At 42.1% G+C, this 17,684-nt stretch overlaps 1 protein-coding gene across 1 annotated transcript in view; it reads right to left on the reverse strand.

The window, feature by feature from the left end:
- Positions 1–16,905, reverse strand: part of zc3h7bb (zinc finger CCCH-type containing 7Bb) — an 81,248-nt gene extending 64,343 nt beyond the window's left edge. Inside the window, exons 1-5 of the mRNA XM_043679891.2 lie at positions 16,735–16,905; positions 7,418–7,519; positions 4,283–4,322; positions 3,428–3,625; positions 2,161–2,319 (exon numbers count right to left, since the gene is read on the reverse strand). Coding sequence (XP_043535826.2) covers positions 2,161–2,319; positions 3,428–3,625; positions 4,283–4,322; positions 7,418–7,485 — 465 coding nt within the window. The 5' untranslated portion in view covers positions 7,486–7,519; positions 16,735–16,905. The remainder of the gene's footprint in view (positions 1–2,160; positions 2,320–3,427; positions 3,626–4,282; positions 4,323–7,417; positions 7,520–16,734) is intronic.
- Between the last annotated feature and the right edge of the window lie 779 nt (positions 16,906–17,684).

A 17,684-nucleotide genomic window follows, 5' to 3' on the forward strand; every position in this document is an offset into this window, starting at 1 on the left:
CCTTTGGCCCATGATGTTGCGCCGAGCATTTATCTTAATTTAAGATCAACCTAACCCCCGCACCTCTCAATGAAAACAAGTTTAATCTACAGGACGATTCACGATAAAACAAAGGATATTGTTTGTCACAGAAAGATCATAGAGTTCTTACAATGTGGAAATAGGCCATTCAGTCCATCGAGTCCAACACCGACCCTCCGAAGAAGATCCCAATCAGATCCACCCACCGACCCTACCCCTGTAACCCTGCATTTCCCATGTCTGATCTCCAGCATCTGCAGACCTCACTTTCTCCTCAAAGATTTCCCATGTCTAACCCACCTAGCCCATATATCCCAGGACACTAAGGGCAAATTTAGCATGGTCAATCCACTGAACCTGCACGTCTTTGGAATGTGAGAAGAAACCTGAACAACTGGAGTAAACTCACACAGACTCGGGGAGAAGGTGAAAACTCCATACAGAGCGTCACCTGCGGGTGGAATTGAACCAAGGTCTCTGGCACTGTGAGGCATCGTGCTGTCCTGCACAAAATCTAGATTACATTTCATTTATTATAGTCCGCTCAGCTTTGGTGCCTTCATCTGGATACTGAGACTTTGCATAAGGTGCAAAGGAGGACCACACACTCATTCCGAGTTTAAAAATTAGCAGCTAACCAGATTGGCTTAAAGACCGGAGTATACACATCACAGACCAGCACAGTTACATGATAGAGGTTTATAAAATAAACAATAACATTAACAGTACTGTTTCATGTCGATAAACAATTTCAAATAAGGATGAGCAAAAATCACACTCTGAAGTTAATTCAGGGGCAGAATTTAATTTCATGTTAGGTGTTTTTCTCTAAACCCAGAGATTTGGACCAGTGCTCACTTGTGTATGGATGGCTCAACAGATATTTTCTGGTCCACCATTACTACAACCCTAAGTACAAGAGATTTCATTTTAGGTGCAATTTAGTTCCATCACCACCTGACCACACTGCTTTAAAACTTTGTTTTTCATTACTCGTCTATATGGGAATGTGGGATTTGCATGAGACAGCTTCAAAGTTAGAGTGCCACTCAGATCCCATTTCACTTGGGCAAGTCTGCACATGCTGAAATTCCAGATCAATGTTAAAACGAAGCCACAAGGCTTCCCACATTGAGCAGCGAAAACAAGAAAACAGGTCCCTGGAATACTATCAGCTGCTTGTTCTGAGCCTCAACGTCAGAGGAGCCTTGGAGCAGGCTGTTTGTGCAGTGTGCTCGAGGATACAACACCTTGTCTATCCCTTAACTCTCAAAAGAGAATCGTAATTCTCTGCTACATTTTATCCCATATCCAAAAAGTGATATACAACATATCCAGGGAACTATAAATGAGTAAGCTTAATTTCAATGGGAAGAAATATATCAGAATGCTCACTATAGGGGTATTAGAAAACATCAGTAGAGTAAAACTATAATAACTAGTCATCAGTAAGAGAGAGAAGGTTATGCTTGACAAAGCTGTCTGAATCCTTTGAAGAAGGAACAGAAAAAGTATACAAGGATAATGAAAGATAAGGACTTTCTGCAGACAATCAAATATATACTACACAGTTAGCTCATCATTCAGATCAGAATTAGGGGATGAGGAGCAGCAGGAGTAAGAACTGACAACAAAACAGAGGGCAGTTGGAGTTAAAGGTTTTCACCTATTGCACTGGAAGGGGCGAAATAATTTTCGACCAGGCTCAGTTGCTTGAAGCACTGTTGCTCGTGACCTGAATAAATGATTTGGATTCAGGATTCAAAGCTTCAAAATCAAGTAAAAGACTGTTGCTGAGAGATGCACAACAGAAGGCCTGCTGCAGCCATTCTCTGGGAAGTGTTCTGGAAGTTGAAATTTCCCATGGGCAAATACCGGGCATCTGGACCACTCCAAAAATGTCCCCAAATCAGAGGTACAGTCAGAGACTTGGATAGTTCCAACTTACTCACCTTAGTTGTTAGTTAGGAGGAACTAAAACCTGCTTTAACTCCTGCTTAACATTCAAACTGAGAGATGGGTACAAAGACATTATGATCTTCGGAAATGGAAAGAAGTGAACGAGCTGCCTTCCCCTTGTCGATTTCAATATTTCACATCCAGGCGGAAGCATCAACAATGCACTACAGATCTACTCACCTGTGGAACAGCGAAGGAGCATTTGGCAATGCATTCATAAGCTTCTTTATGCCTTCCTAGCGCATTGAGTGCTTGTGTTTTCCGATAAAGTGCCCGGTAGTTAGTTTCATTGAGCTTTAGTGTGCTCTCACAGTCTTCCAAAGCTTTCTCGTACACACCCTGCAATAACAGCAAAACGTCATCACCATACAGATTCTTGTTTCTCCTTTACTGTCTGTCTTAAAAGGATACAGGTCACCTTTTCATTTCAATTCTCCCCTAGTTTCTGAAGGTGCTGAGACTTTGTGGACTTGGGGTTCTACAGATACTAGTCCAGGTAATACTTCAACCACTAAGAGTCTCTTGACCCACTTATAAAGACCGACAGTTGGTTGTAACTAATGTTGGTTCATTAAAAGTTGAAGCAAGATGGCGGCATAGGAGGACGCTCCTGTTACAGCTCCTCTGTTTCGCCAGTTCCTTTTCCTTTCTTTTTTCCTTTTCTTCTGCATTTTTTCTTCTCCCTCATACCAACTTTAACTTCTTAAACTTAAAGATACTTTTATTGTTAATCCGGACTTTGAGCAAGTCGAGTACTTTTTAAAACTTTGTATTCCTATGCTAAACATTTTTTTTACTCTTTCAATTCTGTATCAAACACTTGAAGTGTCTGTAGCTAGGTACCCAGTCCCTAAGATGGCACCAAAGCTGCAACATTACAAACTTTTCACTTCATTCATTCGAGCGCACATAACAGTAAAGGCTATTCTATCCTATTTTAAAAGTCCTCATGCCCTTACCAGTCTCCACCATGAGCACAGGCCCCCAAGCCAGAATAAGTGGTTATGAATCTGCAACTGCTGTGGATCACTGGTGTATGTGTAGTGATTCCACTTGGGATATAAACAGGGGCAACTGAACAATAATGAGTCACAGAATTGAAGGTATCCAGCATATTTCACCATTGATAACAACATGTCACAAAATGGAAAAAATTTGTAACAAATCCATCACTGTGCAAATTCACAGACACAATCAAGACAGACTGTTCTCAATTTTTGACTTGTTTCACAGACAATGAAGCACTTGCAAAGTATCATTAGTCACTCTTGTAATGTTGGGAAACAATTTTTGTGCACAGTAAGATTCCACAAATCACAACCAGATAACATGTTTTTACTGTTACTGATCAAGAAATAAATACTGGCTAGATCATCATGAAAGTGACAAGTGTATATTTTTACCCTGAAAGTACTAATACACTTTTAAAAAATTTATAAATACTCACCATACTGAAGTAGCAGGCAGCTCGATTAACATACAGTTTCTCGAGCAGACGCTGCGAGATTACCACCTCATCGGATTCTGCATACTGCGCTACGTTCAAGGCTTCTATGTACTGGGCCAGGGCCAGTTTATAATCATTTTCTCTGTACAGCCCGTTACCTTCCTCCAGCAAGTTTTTAACCAGCTGGTGCAGAAACGTCTGGACTCATGGAGAAAAAGAAAATTGTATATTAAAAATTCACCCTTCATAATCTTCACATTTGGTTAGTATAGTATTGTAGCCCCTCCTGACTTCCAATAAAGAAGTATTAATATTAATATTTATTAATTTCTTATATCCTTATCATTGAATCCCAACAGATTGGAAGCAGGCCATTTGGCCCATCAAGTCTACACCAACCCTTCGAAGAGCATCCCACACAGACCCACCTCCCTACCCTATCCCTGTAACAATGCATTTCCCATGGCTAATCCACCTAACCTGCACATCCTTTGAAACTATGGGCAATTTAACATAGCCAATCCACCCTACCCTGCACATCTTTGGACTGTGGGAGGAAACTGGAAAACCTGGAGGAAACATGCACAGACACGGGAAGAATGTGTAACCTCCACACAGACAGTCGCCTGAGGCTGAAACCTGCATCCCTGGTGCTATGAGGCAGCAGTGCTAACCTCCACAATAGGCAAACTTGTCAGTAACACACCATCTCATTCACTCAGCAGCTGAGAAAGGGGGGGGTTATATTTCCCAATAGGAGAAGTGCTTTGGTTTGCCTTCACTGGGGGGGGAGGGGGGTGAAAGAAATAATAAATTAAACAAAAAAAATGCCAAGAAAGCAGCAATTACTTGTACCTCATATTCATCTTGACTTCCTGGATAAGGCAAGGGAGATCTGGTGGGAAGCAGAAAATATGGAAAGCTATTAGTGAGATTTCTTAGCAACAGCAATTATCAGAACGGCACACTGTGAAATGGCCAATGTGCTGCTGAACAAGGTGTGACACTGAATCAAATCTGGAGGTATTACGGTAGATGTTACAAAGACTGATTGAAGAGGCAGCTTTTAAAGAGCATCTTAAAAGGAACGAAGAGAAGTAGAGGGACTAACAGAGAGAATTCCAGTCCTTCGGACCTGGGCACCTTCTGGTGACCAAGGAAGGCCAGAATTGGAAGAGTCTCCGAAGAGAAAGTAGGAGCTAGAGTGCAAATGCACTTATAACATTGGTCTTTGTAGCCGCTGGCCTTATTGTTACAGCTCCTTTTGAAAAATTATTTTGGTAAATTATTAGTGAAATGCTAAATGCAAATGAGGCTAGATTTCAGAACGCAATTAACCCTTAAAATTCCCTCACTTAGCAAATTTCCAACTTTGCACTCTGCCTGGTCACATTCAGTCACAAGCTGCCGATTTCATATTTGAAAACTGCCGTTATATTAGACAAAGACAATCAATTTCAAATGGATGTTCTTCCCACCTATGGCTCCACTTTAAAGTATCACCAGGGAGTTGGATGGTTCAGCAACAACGTAGCCGCACAGAAATGTGACGAGCAGGAGTACTGCATCAGTAACAAATACGTGGAGAGCTTGCTTGGTCTGTCTGCACTTTCAGAAAGCCAGGCCGACATCGCATCGCAGCGCACCTGTTTGGTTCAGTTGCTGAGACGAATAGTGCAATCTTGTTGAGATGATAGGAATCCCAGCAGGCAGCTAATGAGAGAGCTATCTGCGAAGGAAGGCCATTTGGAAACTGGTAGCATTCACACTCAGCAGTGCAGGAGGCTATGGCTGTTGTGTTGGTTGGGGATGGGGGGGGGAGGTGTGCGTGCGTGTGTTTCTTGGATTCCCTGTTTCAAGGAGAGCAACACCAGAATCAGGGCAAAGGGCTGAGACGTGGCTCCCAACAGGCAACACCCCTAATCCACCACGTCAGTCAAGTCCCTTGGTCAGGCATAGACTGCTTTGATCAAGTGACCCCAGCCATAAGAGACCCTTAATTGACCACTTAAGGGTCTCAATCAGGGGCAGGGTGGGAGCATCGACCTTTCACCTTCCCACCCAGAACCTAATTCCAATTGTAGTAATTGGAATCTGAGCCAGGTGGCTCTCATTGACTATGAGATCCTTGTTTGGGGTTGTTAATCTGAACCAATCAGGGAGCCCTGGCTGACAGACAGGAGATTCAGAAAGTCTCCTCAGTCGAGGGACTGGCTTTAAACTGGCTGGTCACAGCCACTGCACATCTAAATAAAGGGTGACTTGGTGACGAGAGACTGGCCTCTGTGCACTTATTTCAGGGAGCTAAGAAAAGGAATAATGCAAGGAAAGTAATGAAAAGCATTGGAATTTATTACTCTATAAAAATAAGAGAAGGGAGAAAAAATCTTGTGGTTGGATCCAAAGATACAGTTGTCTGATAGTGGAGGCTAAATGGAATAATTCAGAGGGCTTCTTCACTGAGTGATGTGATACTGCAACCTGCAGACACAAAGATCTTAGGGTTCATCCTTAGTTTCTGGAGAGTTAGATAATCAGAGATGTAACGATGCTGTTCCTTTAACAAGGTTATGCTGTCCTTGGCTTTTTTTTTCCAGTGAGGTTGTAAAAGCAGCGATTCCGAAAGGCCTAGGTTTGAAAGGTTTTAAGGTCAACTTGATTATAACTAACTGATACAGCCTCAGGAAAAAGGCCTTCAAATTTTAAAACAAACTCTTGTATAATGAAAGGGGAGCAGCCAGTTCTCCCAGCTCAGCTTTTCTCTGGTTTGGTTTGAGCAGTCTGGCTATTCACTGAAAGCAGTCAGTCCAGAGTTTGAAGCTGCTGAACCCAAAGAAACAGGCCCATGCTGATCCTCCCTCTCTCTCTGACATCTCTCCTGTAAGACTCTGTGTTTGAAGTTTTTTTTGCCAAAGGGTGTTTATGGAGATTGTTGCAAGTCTGTGGAACAGCATCATTAAGTTGGGATAATCTGTTGGGTTTTCGGATTGGTTGTTATTCTGTATTCTGTTCTCTTTTGTTTGTGTTTCATTCGATAATAAATTGCAAATAAATTCTGTTTTGTTTAAAGCTAAGTGGTTGGGCCAGCTGCATCACTCCTGGAATATCTGTTAGACACCTGATTAAAACAACTAGCAAAGTTAGGGTCTAGGCTGTCTTAAAAGGCTTTCAGGGGTTCTGGCCTGGTCCATAACAGAGGAGATGCAATCTGGAGAAAGTGAGGAGTGCAGATGCTGGCAAGTCAGAGTTGAAAAGTGTGGTGCTGGAAAAGCACAGCAGGTCAGTCAGCATCCAAGGAGCAGGAGAGTCGACGTCTCCAGCATAAGCCCTTCATCAGAAATGCAACGTGACTTGGTACTGTGGAGGCAGACCACCCAGATGATAATAACATTCTTTTAAAAATCAATTTGGTAACAAATGATGGAAGTGACATTTGGATCAGTGTCACAAAAAGAGAGGATCAGACTCAGGCCCATATGGAGCCCATCCCAGTTGCTGTGTAAATAAGCTACCATCACGCACAATCTCCAACACTCCAGAAGAAAACTCACTTGGATGAAGACAGCTGGCCTCTCATGCAGTCCACATTTTAGCAAGGGTCAAATCTTTCGTAATGGAGCAACTCAGAGATTTTACAAATTCTTCCTTCTATTCTTAATAATTACTGGGACACTGATTGTTAACAGAATATGCAGCAATAAAGAAATCACAAGGTAGTAAAGTCATATCTTCATCTTATCTCAGTGGATTTACTCTCCAGGAGAGGTTCACTCAATTGTGATCACATTGACTGATTTCTTTTCCTCCTTCACCACCTAGTGGTTCTGTGATCAACGTACGACCCAAAGTAAAATGAGTTAACTCATGGCAGGAATTTAATTGAGAATCTTTCATGAGGTACTAACCGGCTAAACCCTGTCTTTGTCATCCAAGAATGCTAATGCTAATGCTTTACTCTTATAGGAAAGAGGTCTTGTTTGGCTTACTTACTGAATAAAATGTAGGCCTTTCTGAATTTCCTCCTTGCGTTTCTGCCTTCCGGGTGAGGTACTTGACATGTTAACAGCTGCAGATAGTACTATCAGTCACTGCCTGGAAAGAGAAAGAACTACTGTTATAGAAGGAACACTGCATAAATAAAAGACCCACATTTATATTTAGAACTCAGTCTCACAGTTTGAGATATCACAAAGTGCTTCACATCAACTAGCTTGGAGGGCAGTGATTATTGATATATGGGAACATGACTGCAACAATTTTGTGCTCAGCAGGTACTACAAGGAGATGGTTTTCATTTATTAATCCATTTGCAATATGTTGGCATCATTGAGAAGACTGGCATTGACTGCCCTTTCCAACTGCCCTCCACACAGTCTTGGTAAATCACTTCAGTCGATGTGATGAAGGTCCTCCAAAAGCACTGCTTTTGGACAGAATTCCACACTTTTGCTCCACGGTGATACTGCTGGCAAGACTGACTGCTACTCCTCTTTGCTGTAACACCACAGGCAGGTAGGCCACAGTTCGACATGACCTGACAAAGACATTGGACAGCACTCTCGCCAGCAATACAGTATTCCATCTGTTGGAGCAATAGCTTACAGTTTGAGCTGAAACCTTTTAATATGAACATTGAACCCAGAAATTTCTTAATCAAACTAACAGAGTCAACCAACAACGTTAACTTCTTCAAAATAAAATTATGGTCATTGTGCAAGGCACATAACACTGCAAACAATAAAGAAAGATGAGGAGGTACAACAGAAAACAGCAATTTTGCAATATATGTAAATCACACTTCGTGTGAGAGCTGCCATAGGGTCGTCTGCTGAATGACTTACTTCTGTGCTGTTATCGTTCTATGGCGCCAACTTTCTTTTCTCCAAAACAGTGCAATGGGATCTTTTACATCCACCTTGGAAGGCAGATGGCATTTTAGTTTAAATTCTCATCCAAAAGACTCTACTTCGGATTGTGCAGTACACCCTGAGTATTGCACTGGGAGCGTCAGCCTAGTTTATTGTGCCTGCGTCTCTCGAGCAGCTGTTGGTAGAACAAGCAAATCACTGGTCGGGATGACAGAAGAGATGGAACCTCGAGGGATACTAGATGCTTACAGCTGGGGCTTCTGTTGGGAAGGGGGACTCATGGCTCAGTTAAATACATGAGGAGGGCAACAGGAAAGAACCTCATAGTCTTCACCCTAGTCACATTGCCTAACCTCAGATATGTTACTGGTCAACCTGTTCAGAGGCGAGACTTGAACCTGGGCCCAAGGTAGGACACTACTCCTGTACCACAAGACCCTCTACACAATCTTATATATTGATCTCTCAATGTACCAATCAAGTTAGTATTCCTGACAATACTGTCCTTTCACAGTTCCGTTTATGCTGTCTTGTCACGAGGACCATTTAGCATGTTCACAATAACATTTCTGATGGAGGATACCAACTATGACTATATTAGCAGAAAGGTCTGCAAAAAGTTCTTTCTGGAGATGTTTGAGGTAAACAAATAATCACAAAGGTGATATGACCGTTTTAAGGTACAGGAAGCATCAGGAAAATTACTGAAGAGAAACTATTTAGCTTGTTAACAGGGATAGCACAATGCATTTGATTTTTCTCATAAGGAGAATTACTGAGTTGAAATTGTAAATTAAGAATTAGGCCACTTGGCCCATTACGTGTCAGTTCTTTGCAATTTGACAAGCAGGAGGCTGGAAGAACACAGCAAGCCAGGCAGCAATCAGGAGATGGATAAGGCAACATTTCGTGTATAATTCTTCTTCGGGGGGGGGGGGGGGGGGGGGGGTGTGTGAGGATTTTGGGTGGGGAGAGGGGCAGAATGGTGAGGTAGTGATGGGTGAACACAGGTGGTGGGTAAGGCCTGTTTGGTTCTTGGGAGGAATGAATCTGGTTGGTAGCTGGAAGGAAGGGTCTTTGCAAGAACTATCTAAGTAGCCCCATTCTCCTGGACTTTTATCATGCAAATTACTTCTCAAAACCTTTTCCTTCATGCTTCCAGGCGTTGCATTCCAGATCACAGCAACTTGTTGTTAAAGAAGACCTAATTTGCCAATAACCATAAATCAGCTTACACAGACCCATCTATCATTCAAAATAGTTTCATCTTCTGTCCTCAAGTAAAGCTTCTCAAAATTCTGAAGACCTTGATCAAATCACTGCTGCTCCAACACCATGGAAAGCATTTTATCTGGACGCATCATGGCTTGGTATGGCAACTGCTCTTCTCAAGGTCATAAGAGACCACAGAGTCCGTCATGAAAACCAGCCTTCCATTCACTGACTCCATCTATACTTCCTGCTGCCTCAGAAAGACAGAGCTGAAAATGTGTTGCTGCAAAAGCGCAGCTGATCAGGCAGCATCCAAGAAGCAGGAGAATTGACGTTTCAGGCATGAGCCCTTCTTCAGGAATGTCTTCAGGAGCCCTGAAGAAGGGCTCATGCCCGAAACGTCAATTCTCCTGCTCCTTGGATGCTGCCTGACCTGCTGCGCTTTTCCAGCAACACAATTTCAGCTCTGATCTCCAGCATCTGCAGTCCTCACTTCCACCTCAGAAAGACAGCCAACGTCAGAGACCCCTCCCACCCCGGTTATAATCTCTTCCAACCTCTTCTGTCGGGCAGAAGATACAAAAGCTTAACACACATACTGTCATGGACCAGACCAGACCCCCTCAAAATTATTTGAGGAGATAGCCTAGACCCTAACTTTTGCTTATTTCAAAGGCAAATGTAAAGTGTCTGTTCCAGATGCAATGGTGACCGGTCAAACTACTCAACATCAAGCAAAGCACAATTTACTTAAACACTATGGCTAAAATACAACAAAAGAAAGAAGAACCGAGAATAACTTAACTCTATTGGAAAACTTAACAAAACATTAGATACAGTAACCAATATTAATTAACTGTTCCAAGATAGTAACATTCCATAAACACACCCCTTGGCAAAAAGGAAAATTCAGACACAGATTCTCACACGCAGTTCTCCAATCCAGGAGGAAAACACATCAAGAGTAAATTCAGAGAGTGCATCAGCCAGCAGACATTCACTGAAGCTTCCAACTCTTTCGAGACCCAAATTAGCCACTGATAAACAAATCAAAACCCAGAAATCTGGATCTGTGAGAGCTGGCCACACCCATTAAGGCTGTTTAAAAAAAAACCAAAGGTGTCCAGAGGTGTTTATTCAAGAAGGCTTCAGTAGCCAGTTTGCCTTACAGCCTCTCTTCAAAAGAAAAGACTAAAATAACCTCTTAAAGTGATAGCATTGACACTGTAGCAACAGATTCAAGATCTGCTTCTTCCTGTTATCAGATTTCTGAATGGACCTCTCAAATTTTAAATTTAATGTTAATCTCGCTCTTTGTGCACGTTCTCTGAAGCCATAACATTGCATTCCTCGCTCTGTTCTATTTCCTTAACACACTTTGTATAGTATGATCTGCCAGTACTGCATGCAAAACAAAACTTTTCACTGTACCTAGGTACGTGTGACAATAATAGACTCAATCAAAAATGTGGCATAATTGGGGAGGGGGGGGGGGTTAGACTATCCAACATAGTGAGGAAGTCAGGTGAACAAATGAAAAGCTTATAAAATATTTTTAAAACATGTTGCCTCCTTCCTAGAGAAAAATAAAGTGTACCTAATGGAGGCCTTTAAAGTTACGACAAGATTCCACAGGATAGACTCAGAGATGACACTGTGGCACATGAGTGAATCCAAAGCAAAGGGGACATACAAATAAAACAAAGCACTACAGAAGCTGGAACCTGAAACAAAGACAGAAATTGCTAATGAAACTCAGCAGGTCTGGCAGCATTTGTGGAGAGAAAACAAAGTTAATGTTTCAGGTCAACTGAACCTTCTTCAGAACTGGATGGCATATTTTTTTAAAATTGTTAATTAATCAAATAAGGAATTTAGAAGAAAATCTCTTTGTTCAAAAGGTTTTGAAGACAAAATAAGATGAAATGAGTTATGGAGAGGTCTGTGTGGAACTGTTGTGCCAAATGGCTTCTAAACATTTTATATAGTGTTATGTAAGCTTTTACTGTTTCTGGACTATGACAGAGGGGAAACAGCTCTATGGCGGACAGAGAGGGCAGGGCAAAGTTGTTTCCCTTACGCCAAACTGCAAGTCATCAGAAAGTCAGGAAAATGAACCTGGTCTATATACAACAACCACTAGATGGAGATTGTTCTTCTCTTTAATTTCGTTTCATATAGAACTCCTGGAACAGAGTAAATAAAAATCTAAAGAACTGCAGATCATGGAAATCAGAAATAAAAACAGAAATTGCTGGAAAAGCTCAGCAGGCATGGCAGCATCTGCGCAGAGAAATCACAGTTAAAGTTTCGGGCCCAGTAACCTTCTATCTGTTTTATTACACAAGTTTGCTTCTCATTTTCAGCGGACACCACGAGCAGCAAAGTGACAAAAGCAAGCTGAGTACACAGGCCTCTCCATGTCAGTACATCGGCCGTCTGTTGGTATGTCCTCACCTGCTCCTCCTTGTGGTGTTACATGGAAAGCGGGTCTCTCACAGCTACAGGCTAAACTTTCTGAGGAACCTGGAAGGTTTGACCTACACACATGTAGTGCACAGAGTCACCTTCACATGGATATATCCTGATAAGCATGTAGCAAACTCCCAGCTGAAGTCAAATAGCTCCTCCACTTTATGGCTACCTTGAGACAAAGATGAAGGCTAATGGAGTAAATGAGGACAAAATAATCCAGAGTGGAGCCCAAAGGTGGACGGCACAGTGGTTAGCACTGCTGCCTCACAGTGCCAGAGACCCGGGTTCAATTCCCGCCTCAGGCGACTGACTGTGTGGAGTTTGCACATTCTCCCTGTGTCTGCGTGGGTTTCCTCCGGGTGCTCCGGTTTCCTCCCACAGTCCAAAGATGTGTAGGTCAGGTGAATTGGCCATGCTAAATTGCCTGTAGTGTTAGGTAAGGGGTAAACGTAGGAGTATGGGTGGGTTGCGCGTCGGTGTGGACTTGTTGGGCCAAAGGGCCTGTTTCCACACTGTAATGTAATCTAATCTAAATCATGGTGACTTTTACCTAACTGTTATCTTTCCAGCAATTCCTGCATCCAAGCCAGCGCCGTCCGTAACGCTCTGCATATCTATAGATTCAGGTCGAGAAAATGAGAGGGGCACCCTGGTGTTTGGACAACCCGGGGTCTCCATGGGATAATACTTTATTCTCATTGCAGAATATGAATATAACACAGGAGACATGCTAGAGTTGACCAGCAGGATGCAATTCATCATCCTACTAGATGGAAGGCCACCATAAGACGTTCAAGCCTACACGGGTAAGATAAACAGGGTCAATTTAGGTCGATTTCTAATGGTCACCACTGACAAAATTCCCCAAATATTTTTAGATGGCAAACCAAAAAAAGACAGCAAACACCTTGCCTTCTAATCATGAGACCCCACCTTCACTGCCTTCCGAGGCAGAGAGTTCCAAATTCACACAATCCTCAGAAAAAAAAGATTCTCCTCATCTCTCTCATCACCTCCTAACTTTAAAACATTGACCTTTATTGCTAGACTCAGCCATAGGAGGAAACCATCACTTCCATGTTCACTTTGTCAAAACTGTTCAGGATATTATGGACTTCCATCAATTTCATTCTTCTAAACTCCACTGAAGCCAAGCCCAGCCTGTGAATCTTTCTTTATAAGGCAACCCACTCATTCCAGGTAATTTTGTAAACCTCCTTTGAATTGCCTCCAACACATTGCTATCCCTCCTCAAATAAGAACAAGGTTTATCAAGGGGACGTCATCTCTGACCAACTTGATTGAATATTTTGAAGAGGTGACCAGGGTACAGGAGCAAGTGAGGTCTGCAGATGCTGGAGATCAGAGCTGAAAATGTGTTGCTGGAAAAGCGCAGCAGGTCAGGCAGCATCCAGGGAACAGGAGAATCGACGTTTTGGGCATAAGCCCAGAGGAAGAAGGGCTTATGCCCGAAACGTCGATTCTCCTGTTCCCTGGATGCTGCCTGACCTGCTGCGCTTTTTCAGCAACACATTTTCAGGGTACAGGAGCGCCAACTAGCCACCAAGACATGACCGACTATCACTAGTATCCATACACACACAGACAAAGAGGACACCAGTTCGACTGGGACAATATATCTACCCTGAGACAGGCTAAACAAAGACATGCACAAGATTCCTTGAGGCCTGGCATTCAAACCGGAACTCCATTAACAAACATATCGATTTAGACCCCATTTACCAACCTCTCAGAAAAAGAACCGGAAGTGATATCACCCACCACAACAGACCAAGACACATAAATAGAAAGTGGGACAGAACACCAGTGCTTCATTGGAGGCTCACTGATGATGTTACTGAGCATGGTGATGAAATGTCTGAGAACAAATCTACCAGCTCAGCGAGCAACCTTACAACCTGAACCACAAATTTTCTCCAAAATCGCAAAGGTGACCAGGTCTTTGGATGAGGCCAAGGTATTTGACATGGTCTACTTAGACTTCAGAGTCAAAAAATGTGGCGCTGGAAAAAGAACAGCAGGTCAGGCAGCACTCAAGGAACAGGAAAGTCAACCTTTCGGCCATAAGCCCTTTACTTAGACTTCAGCAAAGAATTTGATAATGCACCACATGGAGACTGATATCAAAGGTAAGAGCCATGGGATCCAAGGGCAAGGCTGGTTGAATAAAGAATTCTGAATGACTAGGGATATTGAAGCTCTGGTCAAGAAAAAGGAGGTATATGTCAGGTATAGACAGCTAGGAATCAAGTGAATCCCTATAGGAATATAAAGGCAGTAACAGCATATGTAGGAGGGAAATCAGGTAGGCAAAAAGGGGACATGAGACATTTTTAGCAAATAAGGTTAGGGAGAATCCTAAGATTCTACAAATACATTAAGTGCAAAAGAGTAGGGAAAGAATAGAGCCCCTGAAAGATCAAAAAGTTCATCTATGCGTAGAACCACAGGAGAAAGATGAGACACCAAACAAATATTTCACATCAGTATTCATCATGGAGAAAGACACAGAAGCTAGAGAACTTGGGGAAATGAATAATGATGTCTTGAAAGAGTCTGTATTACAGAAGTGGAGGTATTGAAATGCATAAAGGTAGATCTGATCTGATCAGGTGAATCTCAGAACACTGTTGGAATCTAAGAAGAGATTGCAGAGCCTCTTGCAAGGATATTTCTATCAAAGATTTCCACAAGTGAAGTGCCAAAAGACTGGAGAGTGGCTAATGTTGTGCTGTTATTTAAGACAGGCAGTAAAGAAAATCCAGGGAACTGTACACCGGTGAGCCTGATGTCAAATGGTAGGTACACTGTTGGATGGGATTCTGTAAGAGAGGTTTTAAATGTATTTGAAGAGGCAATGACCGATTAGAGATAATTAGCATGGCTTTGTGCATGGAAAACCACTTCTCACTAACTTGATGTTTCCGAAGAGATGACCAAGAAGATAGCTGAAAGCAGAGCGGTAGACATTGTCAATATGGGGCTTTAGCAAAGTCTTTGATAAAGTTCTGCATAGTTGTCTAGTTAGAAAGATTAGATCAAATGGGATCCAGGGAAAGCTACCCAATTGGATACAAAATTAGCTTATTGATAGGACACAGAGGATGGTGGTAGAGGATTCTTATTCAGATTGGAGGCCTGTGGCAGAAGGATTGGAGATTGAAAAGAGTGGATTTGTTTTCCTTGGAGCACAGGAGACTGAGGGGTACCATGCTTGAGATATATAAAATTATGAAGGGTATAGATAAGATAGATAAAAGCCATTCTTTCCCCTTGGTGGAGGGATCAATGACAAGAGGTTGTAGATTTAAGCAGGAAAAGGTTAAAGGGGATATGAAAGTATTTTTTCTACTAAAGGCTGATGGGCATCTGGAACCCTTAGTGGTAAAGGCAGAAACTCTCCTAACATTGAACTAGTATTTCGACTTGCTCTTGTGATGCCAAAATCTACAAAGCTGTGAATCAAGTCTTGGAAAATGAGATTAGAATGGTTAGGTATTTGTTTGTCATCGGAATAGACCTGGTGAACCAAAGGATTTTTTTCTCCTATAGACCTCTATAACTCTCAAGTTGTGGTCTCACCTATACCCCACAAAACTGAAGCATAACCTCTTCATTTTTACATCAGTTCCTCTCATAATAGAATTTAAATTTCATTAGCTGACCATAGTTGGAGGGTAGGACTTCGACCTGTGTTACCAGAACATAACTCTAGGCCTCTGGATTACTAGTCCAGTAGCAGCACCACGATGCTACTATCTGCCTTCACACTATGTCAAGACAATTTGCTCGAGGCCACTGAATTAAGTGGGCTTGCATCTCCAAACTGGATTTCTCCATGAAAACAAAGTAGGGATGTGCAAATTGGTCCAAAATAAAAAAAAGTCATCGTTAGCAGGGACATATCATTTGGAACGAGTAGAGAAGATGTTGGAGAACCTCGGGGTTCTGGTAGCATCTATGGAAACAGTCAACATGTCGAGTTTGACTGGACTCTTTCGAATTTCTCCTGCATTTGCAGCATACGCAGCATTTTTGCTTTCACATATTCTCTGGACACCAACAAATTGCACTCATTCAGCTCAGGACCATCGTGCAGTGACATACAATAGTTTCCTTTTATTCTTCTGTGACTGTCGCTGCCAAGACCTTGATCACAAATGCAACTGAACCAGATGGAATTTAAAAGTGAAGGCAAAAAGACAAGTCACCATCTTAAAGCAGGACAAAAACAACTGAGACTGAAAGAACATTATTTGGGGTCAGTTTAGATGAAGGGAGCAACTCTTGTCAAAGATGCTAACAAAATATCATGCCCAACTATTTTATATGAACGTGAACTTTATAAGTTGTTTCAATTCACTATTCTCCCTCCAAAACATACAAACATTTTCACAGCCGAGGCCTACTGCACACATCGGAGCCTCGGTCTTGGGCAGATCGCTCCCCGGCCTTCCGACACGTTCCCCCGGCTGCGATGTAAGCGAGTCCCGGGGACCACGTGAAGCGGATCAAAAGAGGGAGAAACCGAAACCGAAGACAGGAATCTCCATACAAGTGGATCCCGAGACCACCTCGAAATAATTTCTTTCAAAAAAAAGACAACCCCCGAGTTTAGCTAAATGATGAGAAAAATATATAAAACATTCACAACTATTTCCAACGGCAACCAACTTGAAATGATACCTTTCCTCACAAAAATAAATTTCCACGCTTACAATTTCAACTCACCCCTTTTACAATCAGTCCTTCCTTCAACTGCATCCAGTTTTTTTTTCTGAATTAAAATTACAAATTTTGGATCAGTTCATGATATTTCAACGTTATAATTATTCAGTGCCTTTATTGCCAGCATCGCCTGCACGCTTCCTGCTTTACTGAATCAGTCAGAAAAGAGCAATGCCTCCTAAGGTCCTAATCTCTGTCTTCCTTTCACATGGTGCAAGTCTTTGTGATTATTCATAACCTTCCACACACATGTTGACACTTGACTATGTTGTACCAATTCACATCCCCCAGCTCATTCTTTGCATCAGAACGTTTCAATCACCTCTTCCAGTCCACGTAATCGAAAGGTTATTTTTTGTCAAATAAACAATTCTTGTCTTCACCGTATTTCCAAATTAAGCAAAGAAAATCTACATCCCAGTCAATTTGGACACAGCAAGCTCTCACCATCAGCCAAGTGATGATGGATGGCCAGATCGTCTGTTTTTGTGAGGTTGGCTGAGAGATAAATGTTAACCAAGGAAATCACCGCTTGGTAGTCGATTTGATTAAGTGGTGCTGAAAAAGATGCCAAGCACTTGGATAAGATTTATCAGTTCTGGCATCGAGATATAACATTTCAGGATGATAACCTTTCATCAGATGGTTAATTACATTTGCTATTGGTTCACTGTCTAAGAATACACCTGGCTTTATTCTTCAATAAAGATAACTAAGCAGTTATTTCACCAGGACTGCAGCTTTGGAGAGAGAAACCCATTCTGCTGAAAGATCACATCCGAGAATGCTAACTCAATTTTACACTCCACAGAAACTGCCCAGCCTGCTGAGTATTTTCAGCACTTTGTGTTTTTACTCTAGATTTCCAGTATCTGCAGTATTGTGGCACCTTGCTGTTGGATGCAGCAATCTATATCGCTATCTTTAATGCAATTGCGTCTATATTTTTAAAA

Source organism: Chiloscyllium plagiosum, unplaced genomic scaffold (genome assembly GCF_037043375.1).
Source record: "Chiloscyllium plagiosum isolate Xiang-an unplaced genomic scaffold, Cpla_swu_hap1 HiC_scaffold_33, whole genome shotgun sequence".
Lineage (NCBI taxonomy): Eukaryota > Metazoa > Chordata > Chondrichthyes > Orectolobiformes > Hemiscylliidae > Chiloscyllium > Chiloscyllium plagiosum.